Below are 16038 nucleotides of genomic sequence, written 5' to 3' on the forward strand. Positions count from 1 at the left end.
AAAATAAAAGGCTGCTGATTGTCCTTACTAAAGAGTGACTTTGATGACCCCCACAATGTAGACTCTGCTGCACTCTCCTTTAGTTTCTTCTTCAGGGGGCACCAAGAAGCTATAACACGTGCACTAGCTGTGGTAGAAGGAGCGACAGCAGGAAAATGGTTGGGGAAAAACAATTGCCTCCTGGGTGTTGAACCAGACATGCTTCTAATCCCACTATCCTGTGGCTGAATAGTGGTAGTAGCAGAAGTAGTGGAGACAGAGGTGTTAACAGTTAACAAAATAATACTTACAACACACTTTAACAATTGTACACTGGCAATTTAGTCTCACACTGTGATCAATGACAAAGTGCCTGCCAATCTGCTATCTCTTACTATCTTTAGCAGCTAGCTAAATACAACATAAAGCTAAATCTAGCCTTACACTAGAATCAACGACCACTCGCACGCAAGCACAGCGAGGATAAACACACATGATCACTGTTGGTATGTCTACCTCATTAGCTGAGGTAAAAGTGTCTAGAAGAATCTGGCTTGAGATTATAGTTGTTTTATTTCTCCTCTTTCATTTCCCCTTTATTGGCCACATCATATGTGAATAAAATCTACATTAAGTGGCTGTCCCCTAACCATCAGTCATCTTATATTTCTACCTACTGATTGGACAAAACATGATTGGGCTGACATCTTGTCCAACATGGGGAGCTCAGCTGCTTTTTTCACCCACCAAAACACAAACAAAATAAAAAAACACGCCTCTTCTCCATTCAATCCCCCTTTTCTTTTGGTGCTTTTGTGAGTTTGTTCCCCTGAGATTCTGGCCCATGGGGGTTCAGACATGGGAATATTGTAGTTCAGTCCAAAACTAATCTAGAGGTAAATCACAGACAAAAAAAGAATCCTGTATACAGGAATGGTTTCATGTGGTTGGCCCTCTGGTGGCAGAGTAACAGGATGTAAGAAAAGGAACCAGGAATACTAATGTCTAAAACGCAGACAAAGGCATACAGGAACAAATCCACAACACACTGACTGAGCCTAATTTGCTTTGAAAAATGTTTCTTTCCCACATGTGAAAAAATTATGTTTCAGTAATGTCACTCTATATTTTGTAGCCATTTCAGAATGGTACCCCACTATACATTTATAAAATTCTCTACATGTGAGAATGCTCTTATGTCTGGAATCTATTCACTAAAATATACAAACTTTTTGAGTTTGAAACTAAGACTTGGTTAAATAAAATAAATATACAGAAGTTCCAGCCCTGATATTTATAAACACCGACAATCTTTTACAGATAAAACAACATTAAGTTTTATTGAAGGCTTTCTCTATATATACATAGAAAAATTTGTAATTGTAAATATGCTTTACAATTACAAATCTCCTAAATGTTTTAATCAAGCAGCACTTTGACATGACAATTAGCTATCATCTTCAAATTAAGTCTCTCACATTTGTGTTTGTTCTGTATCTCCTTCCTGTTGTATTGAAAATCCGTTTTCTCTGTTGTAACATATATTTAATATAATAATTTATCAGCTGTTATGCATGTCTATAAGTGTGTTCAAAGATCCAATAATACTCTGTGTTGTTAAAGAGTATTTTTTGGATTTTTTCCACAGGTACGATGCAAAGTCGTATTATGATAGAATTCCTGAGCTCAGACAAGTAATTGATCAGCTGAATTCAGGATATTTCTCAACCAAACAACCTGACCTCTTCAAGGACATTGTCAATATGCTGATGAATCATGACAGGTCAGAATCTCTCTATTTGGCATTTAATTTTCCTCTTTTTTTCATCCCCTTCACCTATCTTTTTTTCTATCTGTTTATCACCCAAACCCATTAATTTCCCATTCATTCACTTCTTTTTTTGAAAAGCTCTTTTCCGTTTTGTTTCTCATGTGTGTTTCTATTCACTACAGGTTTAAAGTGTTTGCAGATTATGAAGATTATATCAAATCTCAGGATGCTGTCAGTGCTCTGTACAAGGTGAGCTGTTAAGTCAGTCCTTCACTGTCACACACAGAACAGAGTAATTTAATATTACATTCCACAAAGACACAGTTAAGGCAGAGTTATAGTTTTCTTGGTCCTGGATGCATATATAAATTAAGAATGCAAGCGTACAATATTCAGCAGGCATTCCGTCACATACATGCTTGCAAATGGGAGACATGTTCCTTATGTTTGTAGCACAGAGAGCCCATCAGAGGCAACACATGCTATATTGGTGTGTGAGTGACCTTTTTCCACAGACAGCCCTGAGATCCAGGTAAATTCATTCCTGTTTGATCAGTTCAAATGACAATAAAGTTACATACACAAATGATGAATTACTATTATAAATATCTGCAGAGCGACAAATATTTTGAAGCCTTCATAATTATCTGTACTCTTGCATTACACACAATGTGGTCTGAAGTTAAAGGGACACTGTAGGCTCCCAGACCACTTCAGACCATTGAAGTGGTCTGGGTGCCAACTCCCATCACCCTTAACTCTGAGCAAGTAATTATTGCAGTTTTTATAAACTGCACTAATTACTGCTAGGGTTAACTCTGGCTGTCTAGAGGAACTTTCAGGATTTTAGATGACCTTTGGTCGTCCAAATGACACTGGACATCCTCACGCTATGCATGAGAACTTCCAGCATCGCCGGAATCCCTATAGGAAAGCATTGAATAATTGCCATTGCCACACATGCACATTAGGTCTTCCCTGCCGGCAGACGTTGGAGGGGGAGGAGCATGGGCAGAGCTGAGTCAGCGCCGAGGGACATCGGCGCTGGATCCAGTAAAGTGACAGAAGGGGTTATTAACTGCTTCAGCACCACGGGGGTGGGCCTTTACAGAAGGGGAGGCTACAGTGCCAGGAAAACGAGTTTGTTTTCCTGGCACTAGAGTTTCCCTTTAAATGGGAATCATCACTTTGCTGGATTACACTATTCAATAAAGCATTAAATCATTCCAAACACCTAAAGCTTTTTAGCTTGCTGAGGTAATTTATGTGTGAAAAGTGTGTTCTCTCTTTTTTTCATTTTACAAAAAGTGCAGATTTCAATAGAAATTGACACTTCTACAAATGCACCTTGGTACACCCCGCATGGAAATAGACATCATGTCCTGTTACTTGCTGGTTGTTTAGTGCACTGGAGTTAAACACAGGAGGCAGCCAGTTGCCCAGAGCACCTGCCTTGCAATGACATCTCATTGAGGTGCATTGGGAAGTCTGTGATTGGACAGCCACAGAAATTCTGGGTTGGGTTAAAAGGGGGAGGGGTGACTTGCAAAGGCTTGAGGCAAGAGATCTCTCGCTTTTTCAAGCTGATTTTAGATATGCGCCCAATAAAAAATATTAAAATTAAATAGATGCATGTTTTCATTGGGGTATATCAACTAAACATTGATTTATTCATGTTTGGCCAGTGGAGTGTCCTTTTAACCTGTTAACGCCGGTAGGGCGTTCTATGCCGTCCCCATTATAATGGACTTTACAGCAATCAGGGTAAAAAAATATAAATATTATATATATAATATATACATAGTTATATATATCAATACACTTATTATGGAGTTATATATATATATATATATATATATATATATATATATACATATAGTAATTATATATATATAGATATATATATTATTAAAATAATTAATGCATTAACTACATTAAATAATAATAAAAAATTTAATTATATATATATATATATATGCAATTTCATTCTAAAATTATTTTGATATTACTATATACATATATATATATATATATATTGTTATCAAAATACACTTAGAATTAAATAAAAATATATATATACATATAAATAGATATAATTACATAAATAATTACATAAATATACACGTAGGATTTAAATACATATATATGTTTATATATATTTAAGTTCTATGTGTCTATTTATGTAATCTTTTAACATAATTAAGTCATTTTATTAATTATAATTTGAGGGACCAGCCTGACAACCCAGGCAGCAAGTCCAGAGAATTTAATTTGCAAGTCCTATGTTTATCCCTGTAACTTTCCAAAACACCATAAAACCTGGATATGGGGGGGGGGGAGGGGGGTACTATTGTACTTGGGAGACTTCGCTGAACACAAATATGAGTGTTATAAAACCGTAAAACTTATCACGATGATGATATCACCAGTAAAAGTGCAGTCATTGTGTAAAAAATGCAAAAAACAAATATAAATGCTAATTTTGGCCAACGTTTGTGACTAAGTGGCTACTAAAAAACACTGGACATACACCATTTTGAATACCCTGATTTGTCTACTTTTTCAAATGGTATGCCATGGTGGGGTTCATTTTAATTTCTGGGCTGCTATACTGTCTCAAAGGCAACATAGCCAATCGGGCAAATTTAAATTAGCAATTTTGGATTAAGCAAAAATATATGTGAGGAAGGCTGAATTTGATGGACACAAGTCTCTTTTTAGCTATGTAACTTTCCAAAACACCATAAAACCTGTACTTGAGGGGTACTGTTGTACTCGTGAGACATTACTCTACACAAATATGATTGTTTTAGAGCAGTAAAATGTATAATACCGATGATATCATCAGTGAAAGGGCAGTTTATTTGTGAAAAATGCAAAAATACAAATATAAACGCTAATTTTGGCCAGGGTTTGTTACTAAGTGGCTACTATAAAAGACTGGATGTACCCCATTTTAACCCCTTCCCGACCAAGGACGTATCAGGTACGTCTGACAAAAAACGTTCCTTAATGACGTATCATGTACGTCCGCTGGGAATTAGCGCGCTGGAAGCGATCATGATCTCTTCTAGCAGCTCTTATGGTATTGCAGCGATGCCTCGATGTTGAGGCATTGCTGCAATAACCCGGGGAATTAGAGCGCTGGAAGCGATCATGATCTCTTCTAGCAGCTCTTATGGTATTGCAGCGATGCCTCGATCGCTCCCCCTGGAGTGATCACTTCCCGCTTGCTTCACATGCAGCCCGGCAGTTAGGCAGAGCATCGGAAGCCATCAGGCAGGCTTCCGATGCTCTGCCTGTACTGAGTGCCTCGAGGGGCAAAGGCACTCAGTTACAATAAATAATAAAAATAAAAAATAAATTTCTCTACCTCCCCATGTACTTACCGATCGCCGCCGTTACCCTGCCGGCGATCAATCTTCTTTTGAGGGGGACTGCTTAGGCTCAGCCCAGACAGTCCCATCTTTCCAATTTAGGACCCCCAGGGGCCATGTCACTGCCATAGGTGTCCAAAGTGCTGCACTGGTGAAAAAAGTTTTTAAAAAGTTTAATAAAAGTAAAAAAATAATAATAGTATAGTTAATAAATTAAAAAACATATATATGTATATATGAGATATATATATAAATATAGTAAATCTTTATATAATATGTATATATATATCTTATACATAAAGTCATATTAAGTGTATTTTTTATTAATATATTCATATATTAATATAAAAATACACTTTGAGTAAAATTACACACGTGTATATATATATATATAATATATAATGACTATATATATATTGTGTGTATATATATATTCTAAAAAATAATAATAAAAAATAATAAAAAAATGATATATATGTAATTTTATTCTAACTGTATTTTGATATAAATATATATATATTTACACTTAAAATGAAATTATATATATCTTTGTATATCCCCTTAACGACCGGTGAACGTAGTACGTACGTCCAACAAAAAAACGGTAATTACGACCGTGGCAAATAGGAGCCTTGGACTTACCTGAACTGGCGATCCACGGCAATCACGGTTGGGGGGGACTGCCGGAGACCCCAGCAGTACCCCTGCAGCATTGGGCTACCATATGGTCTCAAAAGGCAACAAAGACCCAGCAAACTAATCTGGCAAGCTGTATTGGGCAAGCCCTATACTGACCCTGTACCTTTTCAAAACACCATAAAACCTGTATGTGGGGGGTATTGTTATTCTCGGGAGAATTCGCTGAACACAAATATGAGTGTTTAAAACAGTAAAACTTATCACAACGATGAAATCACCAGTAAACGTGCAGTTTTTGTGTAACAAAATGAAAAAAACCCCATAAAAACGCTAAATTTGGCCAGTGTTTGTGACTAAGTGGCTACTACAAAAGATTGGAAACATCCCATTTGGAATACCCTGGGTTGTCTACATTTGAAAATGGTATGCCATGATGGGGTTATTTCCCATTCCTGGGCTACCATATGGTCTCAAAAGGCAACACAGACCCAGCAAAGCAATCTGGCAAACTGAATTGGGCAAGCCCTATATTGACCCTGTACCTTTTTAAAACATCATAAAACCTGTACATGGGAGTATTGTTATACTTGGGAGACTTCACTGAACACAAATATGAATGTTTAAAATAGTAAAACGTATCACAACGATGAAATCACCAGTAAAAGTGCAGTGTTTGTGTAAAAAAATTGCAAAAAACAAATATGAACTCTAACTTTGGGAAGCATTTGTGGCTAAGTGGCTACTACAAAAGACTGGACATGACCCATTTTGAATACCGTGGGTTGTTTACTTTTACAAATGGTATGCCATGATGAGGTTAATTTTCATTTTCCTAGGCTGCTATACAGTCTCAAAAGCAACATAGGCCCAGCAAACCAATCTGGCAAATTTCAATGTGCAAACATGGAAAAGTGGAAAGCCCTATATTTGACCCCTGTAAATTTGCAAAAACCCATAAAACCTGTACATTGGGGGTAGGGCCGGACTGGGAAGAAAATTCGTCCCGGGCATTTTTTAATTACAGCGGCCCACTAAAAAGGGGGCGGGCCAGATAGGGTGTGTTTTGTCATCACCAATGACAAGCACGCCCCATCACAAAGTGAGCATGTTGGTTCAATGCTCTTCCAGGGTAGACCATGCGCAGAGCTCTGCTGAAGAGTTCTGGCATGAGAAAAAGACCCTGTATTTGTTCTGCACAGCGCAATCAAATTCAATAACATGCTTGCACTGTGTTTGCTTGAAATTTGTCTCTGGTGTCTCCATAGTTGGGATACCAGGAGACAAAAATGCTAGGAAAGCATATTGTGCAGTGTGTGTGAGGGTGCTGTGTGTGTGTGTGTGTGTGAGGGAAGCAGTGTGTGTGTGTGAGTGATGGGTGCTGTGTTTGCGTGAGGGTGCTATGTGGGTAAGGGTGCTGTGTGTGTGTGCGGTTAGTGTCAGGGGTGCAGTGTGTGAGTGAGGGTGCTGTGAGTGTCAGTGGTGCAGTGTGTGAGTGAGGGTGCTGTGAGTGTTAGGGGTGCAGTGTGTGTGTGCTGTGAGTGTTAGGGGTGCAGTGTGTGTGTGTGCTGTGAGTGTTAGGGGTGCAGTGTTTGATTGTGCTGTGAGTGTTACGGGTGCAGTGTGTGTGTGCTGTGAGTGTTAGGGGTGCAGAGTGTGTGTGTGTGTGTGTGTGTGTGCTGTGAGTGTTAGGGGTGCAGTGTGTGTGTGTGTGTGCGCTGTGAGTGTTAGGGTTGCAGTGTGTGTGTGTGCTGTGAGTGTTAGGGGTGCAGTGTGTGTGTGTGCTGTGAGTGTTAGGGGTGCAGTGTGTGTGTGTGCTGTGAGTGTTAGGGGTGCAGTGTGTGTGTGTGTGTGCTGTGAGTGTTAGAGGTGCAGTGAGTGTCAGGAGTGCAGTGTGTGTGTGTGTGTGTGTGTGTGCTGTGAGTGTTAGGGTTGCAGTGTGTGTGTGCTGTGAGTGTTAGGGTTGCAGTGTGTGTGTGTGCTGTGAGTGTTAGGGGTGCAATGTGTGTGTTTGTTTGAGTGAGGGTGCTGTGAGTGTTAGGGGTGTCTGTAAAGTTGATGTGATGTGGGTGATTATACCCCCCCTCCCTGCTTACCTTATGCCTGGGAGGGGGGATCCTGTTGCTGGCATCCATCCCTGGTGGTCTTAGTGGTGAGTGAACTCTGGCCTGTGAGGCTAGAGTTCACTCTCGGGAGACCTGGAGCGTTGCTATGGCAACGCTCCGAATCTCGCGAGAGGAACCTGACGGAGAGAGGAACCTGACGAAGTTAGAGCTCCGCCGGGTTCCTCTGCTGGAAGGCTGGCTCCCTCCCTCTCTCCTCGCCGGCGGCCGCAATATCCTGCATGTGGGCCGGTGAGGAGATCTCTGATCTCCCCACCGGCCCGCCATGGACTACTGCAGGGCCGGCGCTCGGGTAGTGCCGGCCCTGCAAAGACCGGCAGGGGAGATCCTGTGATCTCCCTGCCGGCCTCGGCCCATGGCCACCGCGGCCCACCGGGCATTTGCCCGGTGTGCCCGATGGCCAGTCCGGGCCTGATTGGGGGCACTGTTGTACTCGGGAGATGTTGCTGAACACATATTGGGGTGTTCTGTGACAGTAACATATAACAGGAACTGAGAATCCATCCATAAAGTACAATGTGAGAGAAAAGTAACACAAACAAATGACTACCCAAAAGTTTGAAAAAGACTGGTGGTAGAATAAGTGCATGGAAAGTATTAAAATACCACCATTTAAAATATCCAAGGGTGCCTACTTTTCAAAAATATATGGTTTGATGGGGTAAATTACATTGGCTGGCTTCAAAAATTTCCAAAATAGGACATTGGTGCATGATGACCAGCTTTGAAAATTCCAAGTTGGAAAACTGGGATGCGCACCCTTCAAATAAGGTATTTTATCCCACAGAGAACCCAACACACCTATACATAGGTGGTATCACTGTACTCAGGAGATGTTGCTGAACACATATTGGGGTGTTCTTTGGCAGTAACACATAACAGGAACTGAACATCCATGCCTAAAGTACAATGTAAGAGAAAAATAACACAAACAATTACTACCCAAAGGTTTGACAAAGACTGGTGGTAGAATTAGTGCATAAAAAGTGTTAAAATACCACAATTTCAAATACCCTAAGGTGTCTAGCTTTCAAAAATATATGGTTTGATGAGGTTAAATTACATTGGCTGGCTTCAAAAATGTCCCAAATAGGACATGGGTGCATGATGACCAGCTTTGAAAATTCCAAGTTGGAAAACTGGAATGTGCACCCTCCAAATAAGGTCTTTTAGCCCCCAGACAACCAGACACACCTATACATGGGTGGTATCACTGTAATAAGAAGATGTTGCTGAACACATATTGGGATGTTTTTTTGGCAGTAACCTTTAAAGTTCTCCGTACATATTCTTAAATTGCTATGTGTGTAAAAAAAATCACCAATCATTTTTTTTGTTTTTAATTTTGGCATAGATTGGTGGTACAATAGTTGCATGAAAAGAGTCAAAACACCCCAAGTTTAATACCTTAGGTTGTCTTCTTTTAAAAAATATATACATGTGAAGGGTTAGTCAGGGATTCCTGATAGATATCAATGTTACAAAAAAAAATGGTTTGGAAATAGCAAAGTGCTACTTGTACTTCCTATAGACCTATAACTTTTAAAAAAAATCTAAGAACATGTTAACATTGGGCATTTCTAAACTCAGGACAAAATTTAGAAACTATTTAGCACGGGTGTTTTTTGTGGGCGGTTGTAGATGCATAACAGATTTTGGGGGTCAAAGTTAGAAAATGTGTGTTTTTTTACATTTTTTCATCAGATTTTATAATTTCTTTATAGTAAATTATATGATACGATGAAAATAATGGTATCTTTAGAAAGACCATTTAATGGCGAGAAAAACGGTATATAATATGTGTGTATAGAGTAAATGAGTAAGAGGAAAATTACAACTAAACACAAACACCACAGAAATTTAAAAACAGCCCTGGTCCTTAACTGTAAGAAAATTGAAAAACGGTCAGGTCACTAAGGGGTTAAAATACCCTGGGTTGTCTACTATTACAAATGGTATACCAAGATGAGGTTAATTTTCATTCCTGGGCTGCCATACAGTCTCAAAGGCAACATAGGCCCAGCAAACCAATCTGGCAAATTTCAATAGAAACGGGAAAGCCCTATATTTGACCCGTGTACGTTTCCAAAAACTCATAAAACCTGTACATGGGGGTACTGTGGTACTTGTGTGACATCTCTGAATACAAATATGTTTATTTTATTGCAGTAAAATATAACAGTATTATGACATTCACAGTTAAAATGTCCCACACTTTTTTAGATTTGCTTTCACATTCAGTTATATTTCATATATAAATATGTGAAATGAAATGAAAGCCCAGTTTCTCCTGAAATTATATATAATAAGTGTGGGTGCACTTAATATGAAAGAGGTGATTATGGTTGAACAACATATAGTGCAAATTCCACGTTTTGTTTAAATTTTTTTTTTGATCACAACTTGTACAATTGGCTCCGTCCTTAAGGGGTTAACGACCGTAAAAGTCAGAACTTATAGCAACAATAGAGAGGGATTCAAGATTGTGGATTTCTACATTTAATTGTACTTTGCAGGCTGAATGAAAATATAAATGTTAAAGCAGAACTGTCACCGTCTGGGGACTTTGCATACTTTTACAAAGACCCGCGATGGTGACATTGCTGCTGGGAGTCTGGTGGCTGAGTGAGAGGAAGGCAAAGGTGAGTTTAACTTACTGAACCTATGCCTGACGGTGCCACCATCTTCTTCCATCCGATCCTCCTCTGCTCTTTGTACACAACTGGGTTTAGCTCAGTGCTTCCAGCTGCAGTGGAGGTGGGAAGCCTGGCGTACTTCAGGTAAAAAGTCCAACTATTCTAAAATGGTTTTAGGTAAACTCTTTTGTGTAGGCAGGGTTACATTTACATGGACTGCCTGTTGGTACCAAGTTGTAACGCACACCCTGCCCCGCCCCACACCACAAAAAAAGAAATGGTAGAAAATGTGAGTTTAAATAACAAAATTGATGTGGACATCGCATCCATAAAAATATTTGAAAAAATGTACTGTGGTGGGAAGGCACCAGGGCACATCTGACACTATAACCACTACTGAACACTGCAGTGGGTATGGTGCTTGGAGTGCTATTGTAATTCATTATTTCCTAATGACTGAACCTTCATCATCACAACCCTTGAGGTTTTTCCTATAATGCACTGATAAATATAGTAGCATAAGCTAATAGAAGAGATACCTTCATGTAGTTAGTTATTACCAGGGTAATGTATTATTAGCTGTTTTATGTGACATTATGTGACCTTCTGGAGTAACATGCATCTTGCTCTTCAAGTTATATTGGTTGGATGCCAATTTTGGAAGTTTTAACAATGGTGTTGTTGAATTTCCTCCATTTGTTCACTGCCTGCCTGACCATGTATTTTTAGTAGCTAAAATTATTATCTGTGGTTTTGTAACCCTTTACAGGCTCATGAGCTTTCATAGATATTTTTCTGAGGCCCTCTGGATTCTCTTTTGATTGAGTTTACAGATTATTTACACGGTCCCTGCAGTAGTGACAACCAACATTTGTGTCTTAGGGATATGTGTCCCTCATGGTTACATATGACTGTCATCTGAGCAGTGGTGTATTTTGGATCTGTGCTGCCCTAGGCATGACGGAACTTGGGCACCCCCTAATTTACATTTGCCCCAACCCTTTCTGTCAATGCCACACCTCTTCCTGTTAAAGACTAACACACTTTCACTGACAGACACACACTCTCAGATACACTGACATACACACACACTGATTTGACACAATCTGACAGACACACACAATCACTGACTCACTCACAGACACACACTGACAGACACACACACTCACTGACATACACACACAATGACGCAGACACACACACTCACTCACTGACACCCACCCACATACAGACACACACACACTGACAGGCATACACAATCACACACACACACACACATTCACTGACAGACACACACACTCACTCACTCAGGCACACAGGCTCCCTCACAGACACACACTGACAGACATACACACACACACACACTCACTCACATACACACTCACTCAGACAGATACAAAGGCGCCCTCACAGACACACACTGACAGACATACACACTGAAAGACACACACACACTGACTGACAGACACACACATACACACACAGAGACAGATATACACACACAGACACACTGACAGACATACACACACACTGACAGCCAGGTACACACACAGACAGACAGCCAGGCACACACATCCCCTCCTCAATCCCCCCCACCCCCTATTAATTCTCAAAAAGCTCCAAAACAGCTTGGCAAAATATAGGGGAGTGGTACTCACACTTACAGCACCATACCTAATAACATAGACTGTAGTGGTTATGGTTCAAAGAATGTCCCCTTTAAGAACTAGCAGTCGGTGCAACATCTCAAGTAAAGGTCATTTTCTGTCATTTTCTATTATTTATCCAAACACTAAATAATAATTCTGATAATTCTAAGATGTATGCTTAAAAAGAAATAACTTAAAACCTCCCCTTCAAACAAACAGTAAAATTGAAAAATATCTTAAAAATGCCTCAATCAATTTAAAAACTAGGAAAGTTGGAACACTGACAACGAATGGTTAAAGCCACCAAATCCCTCATGTGAGAAACACGTTATAATACCATCAAAGAGGTGCATAATTGCCATGTCAGGAAGCCAACCTCGTGACAGCATTCTGATGCTACTAGGCCATCAGACTGAGAGCTTTGGGAGAGCTTGGTGTATTTTTTACCTGGGGTCCATTGGGGCTGTTGGCTGGGCTGTCGGGCAGGTGGCTGGCTGAGGTTCAGGCGCACGCACCGCAGGGTGATGCCAGGAGCCAGAATGTGCTGGGAGCTGGACCTCAGCCATCCGCCTGCCCCGAGGCTAATAGGCATTAGTCTGGGCATTTGGGGGGGTGTTTTTTGCTTCCCCCTGGAAAGTTCCGCCCAAGTCAAATGCCTTGTTTGCCTCGCGGCAAATACAGCGCTGCATCTGAGTCAAAATAACTTTTTAGTAGGCAGATACTATTTTTCCAAAAAACAATATTAGATCTGTTCACTAGATGGGAAACATATGAATATATTTTTTTTATTATTGATTTAATTAGATTCATTTTGCAGTATAATGGGACTTGGGTGACTTTCAGATCACATGTTAGATGAAATCAATCCATACAAAATTATTCTGAATTTTTTGCAAAGTGTCTCCCAAAATTGCATGACTGTGACTTAAAGCTGAATTAAGCATTATGGTTTGCACTTTACATCAACCTCCTGGTTTGTGCATTTTTATTCATTCCTTCATTATTTTGCAGCATTCTGGTTGTCTATTCTTCCTTACCTTCCATACTTTTTTACTGTCTATCTTCCCTTCTATCTCTTACTTGCCTCCTTTTCTTCTCCCGTAGAACCCTAGAGAATGGACTCGCAAGGTGATTTTCAACATTGCCGGTTCTGGGAAGTTTTCAAGTGACAGAACCATCAGTCAGTATGCTCGTGAAATATGGGGTGTAGAGCCTAGCACCCTGAAAATCCCTCCCCCAGATGTTCCAAGAGAGTGACAGCTTTGGTCTTCACTGGCGTGTGCCATACAAATCTACCAACCTTTAGTTCCTCCAAGGCGACACCATTCGTACACCTGCCATAATGATCCTCTCCTTTCTCTTAATCCCCAAACCGTACATTTGCCTGTGCCCCCACCAAGGAGAAAATACCAAAACCCACATTATCATTTGTCTGACCAAGAGGAATATATGAATTTTTACTCTTATGAATTGACTCCATTTCCACCACCCCGCCGGAAGAGATTTTCACACGTCATCACTGATAAGAAAATAGGAGATAATCATGTCCATTCTCATAATTTCATCCCAATCCCACCTCCACGCAGGAAAAGTTTTTCACGCCTTGTCACCCTTTAGAAAATGTGAGATATTCATGTCCATTCTGATCATTTAATACCAATCCCTCTAACACAAGAAAAACGTTTATCATTTCATCTCTCCCATCATATATAGTGTAATTTACTTTATTGATCAACTGAGGCACACAACCTCCCACTTAGTTCTTGTGTAATTTATTTGGATTTGATATAAATTACAATTGTGTTTTGAATCTGGAATCCTGTTCAGTAAAAAACAAAATATATTCTTGAAAAGGGGAATAATTTGACGGTATAGTATTTGCTTTGTACCGAGCATTCATGTTAAGCAATATCAATATTTCTTTCGAAATCCAATAGATAATCTTTACATCAGTTAAAAGAAATGCCGTATGTGCTATTTAATAAAGCAATACTATAGTACATTCTGTCAGCTTTATTTTTTATTTGTATTGAATATAAATAAAACTAGCACCAATCAATATTGCATGTTTGCTCGCACGCATACTAACCCTCTCTCTGTTCCTCAATTTTCCTCTCTCCCCCTCCCCTTCTCTGTGTTTCCTCTAATTTCCATTCATTCTACTTATCTCGCTTTCTCCTGCTTCCCTTTCTCTTCCTTTTGGGTCAGAAGTGAACATCCGATTGTGGTTGACAACATTTATTTTTTTAGTCACTCTGTCAATCTGTAAGGTACCATTTAACCTTGTAGTTGCACATTATTCCATTTCTTCAATTTCATGTCACTGTATCCCTTTCTAATCCCTTTATTTGGTAATTTAACTCTTCTCCATTAACCATGTTCCTTTCAGAGCCACACACAGCATAAATGATTATGCTAACGTAGTGTACCTATAATCTTAAAGGATCACTATAGTTAAAACCACCATCTAGCCCCCCTGGGCCCCTCATGCCTCCATAAATACAGTAAAAATCTTACTGTATTCAAGCCTGAAGCTGTAACTCTGCATGCTGTTAGACTCAGAAAAACAAACAGTCTGCTGACATCATCAGAAGTGGTAGCCTGATCCAATCACAGTGCTTACCCATAGGATTGGCTACACGCGCGCTAGGGACAATAGTCAATGTACCCACCTAGCTAATGTGGTGGTCGTAACTGGTATGAAAGGTTATGTATACAAAATGAGAAGCTCGCCCGATTGTAAAGGTCAAAGAGGTGTAGACACCTCCACATAACGTGAAAAAAGAACGTGAGCTTCACCGAGAGCTGTTGAAGTGAAAATCCGAATCATCTGGCCAATCCCGCAGGGGGCGGAAAACTACCTTTACGTCCCAAAACCAAGTGTATGTCGATCCTGGGTCTGGATAGTATGATACCTCACAGTAAGCGGCATACCAAAGCTCCTGACTAACCGTTATGCCCAGAAGCGTAATGTGAGCAGCAAAGATTGCCAATGGTACCTTGTGGGCTTTGGTCTGTCTGTCCCTTGAGAAAGGCGGCTTTACCGCTGAAACGCGCGTCGGGCTTTTACCGACTTCTTTAGAACCTTAGCGGACTCATATGTCAGTAATTTCTGTGCTTTAATGAAACTTTGGCCGGCCGGCCATTTTTTGAGACAAGAGGGTTAGGAGGAACAGGAGGATTTTCTGGGCTATTTGTGTAGGATATTGTGAAGCTATTTTCTTCCCTACACTCCCCTCTTTTTTTCTACTATATGTACTCCTCTCTATCCTTTCTGGTCTCCTTTTTTAAGCACATATACTGCTCTTTGTAGGTTTAATGATTATTTACATGGCACAATATATAGTGTAACTAGTGTCTTTCTTTTTTCCTACAACTCTTCTATGAGCTACATTGTTACATTTATATGGACACTAAACACTGTAATCAGTTGCCTGCAGTAATCTCATACCTTCTTTTTCATGAGTTTTTTTAGCTTTTTAATTGTTTCTTCGAAATAAAGTTTATTTATTGTTTTTTTATACACTTTTTGACGCCCATATTGGGGTGGTTTATGAGGGGGATCAGTCGATCTGATTATGGAATGATCCTGCCTCTTTTCTTTACCTTGTGGGTTTGTTAGTAGAAGGGAAGACGAGGGAAGGAACAGTGGATGACCCTGAGATGGAGTCAGTAGGTCCGGGAATCACCCGTGACTCTGCCATAGTGGTGAGGTGAGCATCACGTAGGTCTCGGTGATGCGAAAATGATCAAGGACCCTCGCCCACAGCGAGAAAGGTGGCAACGCGTATGCTCCTCGCATTGGTCCAGGTTGGAGAAATGCGTCCACTGCATCACATTGTGCGTCCGGAAGCCGGAAACTTCACA

The 16038-nt window shown here is 40.1% G+C and overlaps 1 protein-coding gene across 1 annotated transcript in view; it reads left to right on the forward strand.

The window, feature by feature from the left end:
* PYGM (glycogen phosphorylase, muscle associated) overlaps nt 1-14171 on the forward strand; it is a 63960-nt gene extending 49789 nt beyond the window's left edge. The window contains exons 18-20 of the mRNA XM_063437807.1: nt 1628-1762; nt 1933-1999; nt 13276-14171. Of these exons, the coding sequence (XP_063293877.1) occupies nt 1628-1762; nt 1933-1999; nt 13276-13428 (355 nt within the window). The 3' untranslated portion in view covers nt 13429-14171. The remainder of the gene's footprint in view (nt 1-1627; nt 1763-1932; nt 2000-13275) is intronic.
* Nucleotides 14172-16038: the final 1867 nt, after the last annotated feature.

Source organism: Pelobates fuscus, chromosome 12, assembly GCF_036172605.1.
Source record: "Pelobates fuscus isolate aPelFus1 chromosome 12, aPelFus1.pri, whole genome shotgun sequence".
Lineage (NCBI taxonomy): Eukaryota > Metazoa > Chordata > Amphibia > Anura > Pelobatidae > Pelobates > Pelobates fuscus.